Source organism: Pituophis catenifer, unplaced genomic scaffold, assembly GCF_029215685.1.
Source record: "Pituophis catenifer annectens isolate HBS135680 unplaced genomic scaffold, rPitCat1.0.hap2 SCAF_7, whole genome shotgun sequence".
Lineage (NCBI taxonomy): Eukaryota > Metazoa > Chordata > Lepidosauria > Squamata > Colubridae > Pituophis > Pituophis catenifer.
Window position 1 is genome coordinate 75,477,614 of NW_027256887.1, and position 13,100 is coordinate 75,490,713.

The following is a 13,100-nucleotide window of genomic DNA, read 5'->3' on the forward strand; positions in this document are numbered from 1 at the left end:
TGCCAGCACAAACAATGTGCAAACAATCTGTCACGCCAGATACGGTGATGAGATGTTATCTGATGATTCACAGGTTGGTCCATCACCCGATGGCTTTATTGTGAGTTGTTCATTTTACATTGTAAATGTTTATAGCCAGTTTTATGCTTTAATCTCTCTATTGCACATGGTTTGCTAATTTGCAACTTCACATTTGTTTCAAAGCTCTTGCATAATAAGCAACGATCCCAAGCAATTACATGACACTGACAAATTATGAATATTGGATACTTACCACCTCCGTTCTTGTAGCAGAGATAAGGAAATCGCCAAACGTTTCCCAGACCGATGATCTCTCCAGCCACAGAAAGCACATACTCTACTTTGTTAGTCCACTGGCCTCTTTCTTCTAGCTCATCCTTCCCCTTCCGTGGGTTTGCCTTTGTCTCCGGCACAATCACAGTCCCATTGAGTTCCACATCCCAACTCTTTTTGTTCCCCATGGCCCTGAAAGTTTAGGAAAGAATGAGAGAAAGGAAGATCACATCTCCATACAAGATGCTGGCATCATAGGATGCTTGTTCAGCATCCCGAGCAGGTTTCCTGGAGTGCTTGAAAATGACCAAAAAGAAAAGCCATGAATTTGTTATTTGGAAATGAACAGAAATGGTACAAAGCACTTCGCTGCATGGAATAGAATAGAATAGAATAGAATAGAATAGAATAGAATAGAATAGAATAGAATAGAATAGAATAGAATAAGAATAAGAATAAGAATAAGAATAAGAATAAGAATAAGAATAAGAATAAGAATAAGAATAAGAATGACAGAGTTGGAAGGGACCTTGGAGGTCTTCTAGTCCAACCCCCTGCTTAGGCAGGAAACCCTACACCACTTCAGACAAATGGTTATCCAACATCTTCTTAAAAACTTCCAGTGTTGGAGCATTCACAACTTCTGCAGGCAAGTTGTTCCACTGATAAATTGTTCTAACTGTCAGGAAATTTCTCCTTAGTTCTAAGTTGGTTCTCTCCTTGATTAGTTTCCACCCATTGCTTCTTGTCCTACCCTCAGGTGCTTTGGAGACTGTGGAAACTATTTTTCGGATGGCTGAGATACTTCTTATCTACCGCCAACTCTTTTCCATTTATTTTTCCGTCAACCATTTTGCACTTGCTGTGCAAATCAGCCTTGTTGTGTCTCAGTCACCTCACCCTGCATCTTTTGTCATCTTTTCTTACAGACATTGTATCTGGCTAACCAGCTAAGCTGAAAGTTCACTCAAAGCAGATTCCTCCTCCAACTTATTACTTCAGTGCTCAACAGATTGATAACAGTGTTTTCTAAAAGAACCTTAGTTGAACTGTCACTCCAAATTGTTACTACAAATGCAAATCATTCAGCACAATGGAGTCTTCCCACCCCTGCATTGAAATTATTGAGATTAGCATCAATTCATTGGCACATTAAGGATGAAACAAAGTAAATCTACATTACTATTTTAATTACTGTAACACTATTACTATTTTAATTACCGGTATTATTTATTTTAAGAGGATGATAACATGATCTTTCTCATTGAACGCTCAAGTAGCAGACTCACCCGTCAATAGATTGCTGTCCCTAACTTTATGATCTCCAGGTTTATCTCCAAATCACCCTAGATTATCCACTTGGGAAGTTAGATGTGCTATAAAGTGACAGAGCTCAAGTCTGCCTTCCCTTTACCATGCTGGCATAAATTTCTTGACCCTCTTGCAGAATCTGAAATCCGAGATGCAGAGCCACAAATGCAGAGAGGCAGATTCTACTGGAAGAAATTCCTAACAGTGCTAATAATTTAAATATTCTGCAGAGAAGTGAAAGAATTTTTTTCCACTGGATGTGTTGAGATAGAGTCCGATCTGCATCTTCTGGGAATACATTAGTTAGACTTGTAGTGAGAAGAGTATTTTGACTTATAAATTGGTCCCAACTTTCCACGGTGAAATGCCAGACAAACCATATTTTGACAAAATGATTAAACTAGTGAACCAGAGAAATCCTGAATCCATAGTATACTTGGACTTGAGTAAGGCAGACCACAACCTACTTCTTGGTAAGATAAAAAAAATATGGAATAGGCAGCATCACCACCAGATGGAATCATAACTCACTGAGATAATCCTCAGTGGAACTACATCTACATGGGGGGAAGCATAAGGAGGTTCTGTCTTAGGCCCAGTACTTGTCAACATCTTCATAAATGATGTTAAATAAATGAGGGGACAGAAAGGGAAATCATCAAGGCAAAAAAAAGCCAATTACATCCTAAGCTGCATCAACAGAGGGATAGTATCAACGTCACATTAGTATCTCTTTATCCTGCTTTGGTAAAATCACATTTGGAATACTGCATCTAGTTTTGGTCAATAGAAAAAAGATGGTTAAATTTTAGAAAGAGTGCAGAGAAGAGCAACAAAGGTTATTAGGGAGCTGGAAACTAAAGCATATTATGAACAGCTGCAGGAACTGGGTATGTCTAACAAAGAGAAGGACTGTGGTGACATGATAACAATCTTCCAATATTTGAGGGGCTGTCACAGAGAAGAGGTATCTCCAAGGCACCTGAGGGCATGACAAGAAGTAATGAATGGAAGCCTATCGAAGTGAAATCCAACCTAGAACTAAGGACAAATTTCCTGACAATGAGAACAATTAATCAGTGGAACGGCTGGCCTCCAGAAGCTGCAGATGCTCCATCACTGGAGGTTTTAGAGAAGATATTGGACATCCATTTGCCTAAAATGGTATAGGGCAGTGATGGATAACCTTTTCCAGACCGAGTGCCCAAAGCGCATGCACATACCCACACCCCCAAAATGCAATGCGCATGCAGCCCCTGCATGTGCCCTGCCACCCTGTGCATGTGTGTGCCCCCGCATGCGCCCCACCCACCCACGCATGTGCATGTGGCCCCCACATGCACCCTGTCCCCCATGCATGCATGCACGCCCTTGCATGCACTCTGCCCCCCACGCATGTGGGAGCACCCCACACACATACCCCGCCCCCCCATGCATGCACGGCAGAGACCCGAAGACCAGCTGGCCAGCGGGAGGTCCGCACACATGCACGGCGGAGCTGAACTGGGGCAAAGTTCACATGCCCACAGAGAGGGAGCTGTGGGTCACCTCTGGCACACATGCCATAAGTTTGCCATCATGGGTATAGGGTAGTGATGGCTAACCTTTTTGCCGTTGCGTGCCAAAAGCGGGGGGAGCACAGAGGGGTCACGCACATGCGTGCCCACACCCATAATTCAATGCACCCCACCCCCACACATGTGACCCCGTCCACACTCCCCCCACTTTTGGCATGTAATGGCCCAGTGGGCTCAGTAGGCCCATTTTTCACCCTCCCCAGGCTCCAGAGGCTTTCTTGGAGCCTGGGGAGGATGAAAACGGCCTTCCCCATGCCCCCCGGAGGCCAGAAACAGCCTATTTCCCAACTTCAAGTGGGCCCAGAAGGCCTGAAAATCAGCTGGCTGGCACGTGCATGCATGCTGGAGCTGAGCTAGGGCAACACTCGCGTGTCCACTGATATGGCTCCACGTGTCACCTGTGGCACACATGCCATAGGTTCGCCATCACCGGTAAAGGGTCTCCTGCTTGAGCAGGAGGTTGGATTAGAAGACCTCCAAGGTCCCTTCCAACTTTGTTATTCTGTATTCTAAATGAAGATAATGGAAGAGTGATTTCAAAAGCATAAGAATTAATACCAAGCAGTCAGGGAGTACAAAGTTCCTAATCAATGTTGCATGGCTTATATTTTCCCAAAACAGGAAAACAGACCATTCAGAAGCTCCAGTCCTGCAAAATAAAGGGCTTCCTTTAAATCATTTGGCCCAGAACCAGAAAAGGCTGACTAAGCTCTCAGAAGGAGCCAAAATCCAACATCTAAGATATGTCCAAAGCTGATTTTTAACTGGGGCAAAGTCTTCACGTGGAAGCGTAGAACAGTAGAGAAGAACTGGGCACACATACCCGAGGCAAAATGGAATCCATTTGGTAAAGCTTAGTATGAGTCAGATTCTTCAATGTCCACAATATTGGCATCAAAAAAAGATAAGGTTTGGTAGATCTGCATTCAGCTATTTTCCCTAACTGTGAAAGTGTTATAAAGGCAGATTTAAGCCCTGTATAACATAGAATGAGATTTGCAGAACCCAAGTCATATGTCCCTATAATTATAGTATGAATAGTAGGGATGTGCATGCATGCGTGCAGGTGTGTGCAGGCGTGTGTGGTATGAAAGAGAAAAAGGGAAAAACTGGGAGGGGGGATTTAATAGCATCTCTGAAGTCTATATTGCCAACATGACAAACAAGAGAGCATCAATAGACAAGATAATATTTTCTTTATTGTATATCCAACTCTTTGCCATATCACCTGACTTTAGTCATATCATCTGGTCTAATTAAAGCAAATTAAAATCAACATAAATCCACATCTTCCAAAATCCAGCCTTATCAATTTGCTGGGAAAATGATAAAGGCTACAACAGTGTTCGGAAATGAACCCATCCTAAGTAGAAAATATTGAGCAGGGTTAGAAGAAAGTGTCTTGTGAACTGTGATAGCAAGAAAGGGTGGTAGACAGTGGTGAAATGTAAAATTTGTTACTACCGGTTCTGTGGGTATGGCTTGGTGGGGGGCTAATGAGACTGGGTGGGCGTGGCCAACTTTTTTTTTTTTACTTTTAAAAGCATTTTTTCTACAACCAGTTCTGTGGGCGTGGCTTAGTGGGCGTGGTGTGGCTTGGTGGGTATCGCAGGAGAAGGATACTGCAAAATCCCCATTCCCACCCCACTCTGGGGCCAGCCAGAGGTGGTATTTGCTGGTTCTCTGAACTACTCAAAATTTCCGCTACCGATTCTCCGAACTGCTCAAAATTTCCGCTACCGGTTCTTCAGAACCTGTCAGAACCTGCTGGATTTCACCCCTGATACACATAAAACACAATTTGCAAATAAAACATTGAGACAGAAGTTGACAAATAGCAGCTTCTGAAGCTATATGGGCTTCACATATACATATTCATACACACAATTCTATTTTATTCTACTAAGTTTATATTAATAAGGCAACATAACCTTTTAAACCTTTTAAAATATACCCTCCACTTTAATTACTGGAGGAAGCAGGGACTATACATCAAACAAATAAATAAAAATGCTTTTGTGCAAAACTTTCTTTAAGGTACAACGTTTTAAATAAATGTCTTTGGAATCCTTTTTAAAAGAGAATTCCCTATTTAATATTTATATGATATATTATTAAAATGTATTTTAAAATATACTTTATGCAGGGCTTTAAAATGTACTCTAAGTGCTCTTTTTTAAAAAAAAAAAATCCCACTATTTTTGGTATACATTTTTCATAAACAAATGTGCATAGTGTGTATGATTTGAATTAATTACTTGGAAAAGTCTTCATTCACTTTCGTCCTCAGTTCCTTAGCAATGAAAGTCTGTTTTGAAGTTCTTCAACTCCATTCCCATAGAAGTCGCTGGAAGTCTTCTTTTGCAATCCATTCCATTGACATTTTCTGTCTACCGCAGGGGTGTTAAACTCAATTTCATTGAGGGCCCCATCAGGGTTATCTTTGACCTCAGGGAGCTGGAGTGGGCGTGGCCAGGATGGGTGTGGCCATCTCGACGTCACTCATGTTGGGGGCGCCTTTGTGGGTCCAAGCTCCATTTCCAGCTGCAAAGGCCTCCGGCAACCCTCTGCCAGTAAAAACGGAGCTCGTAAAGGCCGCCCACGGCCCTTGCAAGTTCCGTTTTTGCTGGCATAGGCACCACGGGCCGATCCTTCGCTGTTTCCAAGGCTGCACCGCGGGCCAGATCTAAGCATCCTGTGGGCTGGATCCACCTCACGGGCCTTGAGTTTGACACTCCTGGTCTACAGTGTAGACATATACCATGTTTCCCCCAAAATAAGACCCTGTCTTATATTTTTTTTGAACCCTTAAATAAGCACTTGGCCTTATTGCCATGCACTCAAAAGCCTGATTGAGCTTATTATCAGGGGATGTCTTATTTTGGGGAAAACAGGGTAGACAAGATGGGGGTGTTTGGGGGTGTGCCTTTGTTCCTTTGATTTTTGCTTAAAAATAAGCTGGTGGAGATTCTCGAAGTGTTGATTTCAGCAGCAAGAAAAGTGAGGTCAAATGTTGACAATGCGCTCAATGCTGAGTGTTAAATGACTGCCCAGAATTTCCAAGGATGGTCCATTCAAGAAAAATTAAATAGTTGTCCTTAGTTAATGATACATGGACCGATATGAAAGTCAACATGATAAGGCATCAATCCTTTTGTAGTTTATCACAAACGACACCCAGCCGAGCTAATGTCTACTTGGATTTCTCTGGAAGCCAGTGAGCCGATGTTTAGATCAGGACTGCCAGTCCTGGCTCTGGCAGAACTCCAGTAGTAAAGTCCAAGTCTGAGGAACATGCAGCAGAAAGCTAGGGGATTGCAGCAACTTTGCTTTTCATTTACAAAGTGTCTGTAAGAACTTACATAGATTTTCCATTTAATTATTTATAATTTTTATGCCGCCCATCTCCCCTACAAGGTGACTCTACATCAGGGGTCTCCAACCTTGGCAACTTTAAGACTTGTGGACTTCAACTCCCAGCAAGCGGGCTGAGGAATTCTGGGAGTTGAAGTCCACAAGTCTTAAAGTTGCCAAGGTTGGAGATCAGAGGTGGGTTTCAGCAGGTTCTGAACAGTTCTGGAGAACCAGTAGCGGAAATTCTGAGTAGTTCAGAGAACTGGTAGTAAAAATTCTGACTGGCCCCACCTCCATCTATTCTCCACCTCCCAAGTCCCAGATGATCAGGAGGAAATGGAGATTTTGCAGTATCCTTCCCCTGCCATGCCCATCAAGCCACACCACACCCACCAAGCCACACCTACAGAACCGGTAGTAAAAAATTTTGAAACCCACCACTGTTGGAGACCCCTGCTCTAGGTGGCTTACAGGTTACAAAACAAATAATAATAATAAATTAAAAGATTAAAACAACATAAAGTTAAAATATTATTAAGAACTACAAACTGAGCTAAGAGAGCTAAGAGCCAGACGGGATGGGGATGAAGTCTTCTTACCCTGTCAATCACCTCCAGCAATGAGCACCCTTCTTGGGGCTCCAGGTCAGCTGGCAAAGCCGGGTTTTGATACCCTTCCGAAAGACCAAAAGGGAGGGGGCAGTTCTCCCCTCCAGTGATAGAATGTTCCACAGCAATGGGGCCACAGCAGAAAAGGCTCTTCTCCTTGACCCCACCTGCTTCACCTTAGCAGACGGGATCTGTAGCAGGCCTCTTCCGCTGGCACAAGTAGGGTAGGCGGTCCCATTGGGGAGAGACAGCTCCTCGGATACCCTGGTCCGGGGTGGTATTCACTTACTTTCGCCACCAGTTCACAAATGTGAGCACGCGCCCCCTCTGCGCATGTGCAGAACCTTCCGCGCATGCACAGAACCTTCCGCGCATGTGCAGAGTGTCACAAATGGGATGTGATGATGTCCGGGCAGGTGTGGGGAGCCTCCCACAGCCACCACTACCAGTTTTCCCGAACCAGATAGAACCGACTGAATACCACCACTGCCCTGGTACTATGCCATGTAGGGCATGGGTTATTGTATAAAGTATTGACAAAATTATTTAAAGTATATCTTGCAAATTTACTGGCACATCTTATCCGTAGTCATTCATGCTTTTGTCACCTTCTGTTTGCATTTGTACAATGCACTCTGGACGGTTTGTCCTTGGACATCCAGATGTTGCAACTGTTCCAGAACTCAGCAGCACTTGCAGTTTTGAGTGGTCTTGAAGTTCATCCAAGTAACACCACTGCTGTATGAGATGCATTAGCTCCCAGTTGCTTTCTGGATGCAATTTGAAGATCTGGTTATCACCTTTACATCCCTACACGGCACAGAGCCAGATTACGTGGGGGATTTGCCTTTCCTTGAGGGTATCAGCCCATCCTTCTAGTTTAGGATGGCTGTGCTCCAGGTCCCCACCCTTAAATGTTGCTGATGGGATCTCAGAAGTTTGCCTTCTCAGTGGCTGCCCCACTGCTCAGACTTTGGAGCATCTTCCTATATGAAATCCACGAATCCCTATCCTTTTAGCCTTCTGGAGGCTAAAGCATTGGGCTAGGATGGGGGTTGAGCTGCAATGATGTTTGGCCTGGCAGGAAGAGGAATTTTGTTTTTAGCCATGTTTTTATGGATTGTTGTGAGCTATCTTATTTTAAATTGATTTTAAATCGGATTGTTTTAATTTACGGCCAAAATATTTAATTATTTTAAACTGTTTTTTAAATTTTGTATGTTCTGTTTTTTACTTTGGCTGTTCACTGCCCTGAGTCCTATTTGGAGAAGGGCGGTATAGAAATGGAAACAAATAAATAAACAAACAAATATCCACAGTCCTAGGACATAGGCAGCCATATGTCCAATAAATAATATACATTTAAGAACCTAACGCCATAATCCTCTAATGGGTTCGTTCGGTATTTCTCAACCCCAGCAACTGTATATAGACTTCAACTCCCAGAATTCCCTAGCCAGGATGGGGAAGATCTTAAAGTGGCTGAGGTTGAGAAACACTGGACTAAGTCATTCTTTATTTATTTATTTATTTATTATATTTCTATACCGCCTTTCTCCCATAGGACTCAAGGCGGTGTACAGTCAAGAAAAATATAGATACACAAACATCATAAAATTGCTAATTAAAATTATTATTATAACATAATAATAATTCTAACAAGCGTATACAATATTCAGCATTGAAATTATTCCAGCAACAACAAAGATCCTGCCTAACGCACCATTTGTTAACGATAAGTCAAAGGCTGGAATTTGTAATAGTGTGATTAGCTGGTGCTGAAAAATTTATAACACATTTCTCTGTATTCTCACTACCAGTTCCCACTGAATCTAACAAATAAGCAGATTTTGGTTTCTAAATGGCAAATCCTGGTGGATCCAAAGCATAGAAGCTAACTTGTTGGAGGATAAAATTGCTCTAGCAGCTTACGAAGAGTTCAGTTCCAAGGGTATATATTCCGTTATTCTTAGCCCTGGATCATACAGTCCAGAATTTGAGATGTCAACTTGCATTCCCTTGAAAGCAGAACCAATGAGAAGGGACAATTCCCCAACATTTCCAAGGCTGTTAAGTCCCACATGTACTCCAGCCATATGTTATTCATAAACAGTCATCTGTATGAACTGAAAACTCATTTGATCCATGCCTTCTCAATAAACCTCCTCTGTCCCCAGAGTCTTTCAGATGTTGGTTGTGTTTGCTGGGAAATGTGGCAATTATAATCTAATACATCTGGAAGACACTATGTAGATTCAGGATACTTATGCACAGATTTAAAAATAATTACTCTTCAGAGTTGGGATTTTGCTAATTTTTGCAATGCATCAGGTTCTGCATCACCTCCCTCTCCCAGGAAAGTAACAAAAAATGTTTTTCAAAGTATGTTTTGCAATAAAGTTTATTTATACATGCCACCATCTCAATAGATTATTTTTTTAAAATACTAGTTTTGGGGAGAAAGAAATGCACACCTAAATACGCACACAAATATATGGAATGATCATTCATCTCTGCTTTTTAAAAGAATCCTACAGTCAAGAAAAAAAAATCAGAAGTAATCCACTAGACTAGAAGTACTGTAGAGTAATCTACCTTCACTTGTCCTCTCGTAGATATAATAATTTCTTCTTGTATCCTTGAAACACTAACAGATAATAATAACAGATAGTATTTCCCATCACATGAAAACAATACAGATGTTAAAAGTCATAGACACTGGTATCAAACATCTGATTCCATACTAAACAGTCCCCTTTTGGACATGGGGAAAGTCAGAGCCAACTAGAGGTAGCCCAACCATTAGCCAAAAAAAGCAACTGCCTCAGGAACAGCATTAACACTTCCTGACTATAACTCCTTGGTGGCCCAGCTAGTCCTTCTCTTGAGGGACACTGTGCAGCTTCTCCTAAGGCTATGCCGGATGGAAGATCATCTCCCTTGGCCAATGCTAGAAAGCCAAGTGGGCATCCCACAGACTCTGATACATGGAGTATTTATTTATTTATTTATTTATTTATTTATTTATTTATTTAATTTATATACCGCCCTACTCCCGAAGGACTCAGGGCAGTGAACAGCCAAACGGTAAAAATACATAGATACAAAAACTGGAATCAGTTGCCCCCAGAGATAAGAAGAATCCAGGACCTCAATGCCTTCCGTCGTTCCCTGAAAACCTATCTTTTTAAGCAAGCCGGGTTGGCTTAAGAAGAAATTTTTAAAATTTTTAAATTCTTTTAATTAGTCTGTGATTCTTAACTTTCGGGCCAAAATTTATATATATTTTTAAATGTTTTAATATTTGTATTCTATGTTTTTTTTATCTTGGCTGTACACCGCCCTGAGTCCTCAGGGAGAAGGGCGGTATATAAATTGGAAATTAAATTAAATTAAATTAAATTAAAAACAAAGTAAAATCGAATTAAACAAATTTGGCCCGAACGTATCAAAACCCCAATCATTTAAAAAACCAATTAAAATTTGCATAATTAAAAGAGGGAAAAGATTAGGCTAGGCCCGCCTGGTGGAATAAAAAGGTCTTAAGAGCGCGGCGGAAAGTGCGCAGATCCGGGATCCTCCGTATCTCCGGAGGGAGCTCGTTCCAGATAGTAGGTGCCCCCACAGAGAAGGCTCTCCCCCTAGGGGCCACCAGTCAACATTGTTTGGCCGACGGCACCCGGAGGAGCCCCTCTCTATGAGAGCGTACCGGCCGCTGGGAGGCTATTGGTGGTAGTAGGCGGTCCCGTAAATAACCAGATCCTAAGCCATGGAGCGCTCTAAAGGTGGTAACCAAAACCTTGAAGAAGCATTCCTTGCTTCCCCTAGCTCTATTAAGTTTGGAAAGTAGTCATCAGGTTTAGAACCTGTTTTCATGAGGTCACCTTTGTCAAACACATCTGTCAAGTGTGGCAGGACATAGAGAGAGCCAACATGTTTTCTCAATTTAAGACAACCCAGTTCCCAGCCCAGATCTCCAATCCCATTTATCCATGTTGCCTTTGCTGCTTTATTTGCTGCCCTTGACCTGTGGTGGGATTCAAATAATTTAACAACCGGTTCTCTGCCCTAATGATTTCTTCCAACAACCAATTCACCAAACTGCTCAGAAAGTTAACAACCGGTTCTCCCGAAGTGGTGCGAACCGGCTGAATCCCACCACTGCCCTTGATTTTCTTGAACATTGCTTGCCGGCATCCCAGCCTCTCTCTCCTTTCCAGGAGCAAACTTCTTCCTGCCTCTTTCTCCTGAATCCTTGCCACTGCTGGCAGCTCAGCATCTCCTGCAATGCTGTTCTGTACAGAGCTGCAAAATACACATTAGTCTCCAATTCCCCAATTCCCATGTCTCCAGGGTCTTGCCTCATCTCTTTGGCTCCATTCACTTTCTGGTTTTGGTGGAAAGATATCATGAGAAAAACAAGATTCCAGGAAAGCTACCCTCAAACCAGCTCATTTTCTTCAGCTGGAGCCCCTAACAAAACAAAACCCGAGATTAAATCCTCTTGGAGGGCCTGGCTTTTCCCACTGAGTAAACTAATGTTTGGGGGGGGAATGAAAGATTGCTTTACACTACTGTTCACACGCAGTAATTTTCCCTCCAACGCCCAGATGTATAAGTTCGATCAGGTTACCAAACATGGAACGGGCAAAAGGAAAAGTCACTCACCTCTCCTCTTAACTTGTTCCCCTAGAAATCAGCTGTGGAATAGAATGAAAAATGAAGAGGGGAAGAAGTTCAGGGCCATGTGGAGGAAAAAATCCCGTTGTTTGAGCAAGCCGTGAATCTGCTCCTCCCTCTCCCCTCCTCCTTTCCCTCCCCTACACTACAAGTGATTTCAAATAAATGATCACCAGAGGTCTGGTGGGGGGGGGGTGGAGGTCTGGAAGGAAGCATGTGTGTGCTTGTTTGGATATTTGGTTGCAAAGGGAGGGAGGGTGGGTGGGAGGAGGAAGGGGAGACACCCACAGCTGCTCCAGCCTCATAATATTTCTCCCCTTTATGAAGTTATGCAAGAGGGAGGGTGGATGGGGACGGGACCTGCCAACAGGCAGGTTGGCTGGCAGACAAAACACAAAGAATTAACTTCTTAGGGTATTGAAGGGGGAAGGAGACTGACGTTTTGCATATACTTGCAAGGAGCCTCTTTTTTTTTAATAGGGCTGGGGTTCAAGACCACAAATGCAGCCCTGTGATATAAATGTGTCTGCTTATGTGTGTGTGCGTGTGTGTGCCTGCCTGCCCCCTTCCCCCCCCCGCATCTGGGACATTGCGTTATGGATTTCATTTGTATTCCCTGCCTTGTTTCCTTCAAGAATTTCAGGCGTGGATATTAGCCCTACAATAGCCCTTTGAACGAAACACAGCCGAGGGCGATTGGCAGACTTTCCTCATTGACAGGGGAGCTGAAGAGAGTTCCTCGCATTGAACAGTCTAGCTGTCTTCTGTTGTTGTTTTTTTCTCCTGCCCGGCCAATGTTCAGAGAATGCTAGGCAAGAGGCACCAGGGGGTTTCTAATGCCCTCGTCACCTCCCGCCTGGACTACTGTAATGCTCTCTACATTCCCTCGTCACCTCCCGCCTGGACTACTGTCACTCATGCCCTCGTCACCTCCCGCCTGGACTACTGTAATGCTCTCTACATGCCCTCGTCACCTCCCGCCTGGACTACTGTCACTCATGCCCTCGTCATCTCCTGCCTGGACTACTGTAATGCTCTCTACATTCCCTCGTCTCCTCCCGCCTGGACTACTGTCACTCATGCCCTCGTCACCTCCTGCCTGGACTACTGTAATGCTCTCTACATGCCCTCGTCACCTCCGGCCTGGACTACTGTCACTCATGCCCTCGTCACCTCCGGCCTGGACTACTGTAATGCTCTCTACATGGGGCTCCCGTTGAGGAGCACCCAGAGGCTCCAACTGGTCCAGAATGCAGCCGCGCGGGTGGTTATGGGA

General features: G+C 43.5%; 1 protein-coding gene across 1 annotated transcript in view; it reads right to left on the minus strand.

Annotated features, from left to right (window-relative positions):
• The window catches only part of LOC139319771 (sodium- and chloride-dependent betaine transporter-like), an 81,418-nt gene extending 69,520 nt beyond the window's left edge, over positions 1-11,898 (minus strand). Inside the window, exons 1-2 of the mRNA XM_070947792.1 lie at positions 11,813-11,898; positions 275-486 (exon numbers count right to left, since the gene is read on the minus strand). Coding sequence (XP_070803893.1) covers positions 275-482 — 208 coding nt within the window. The 5' untranslated portion in view covers positions 483-486; positions 11,813-11,898. The remainder of the gene's footprint in view (positions 1-274; positions 487-11,812) is intronic.
• Positions 11,899-13,100: the final 1,202 nt, after the last annotated feature.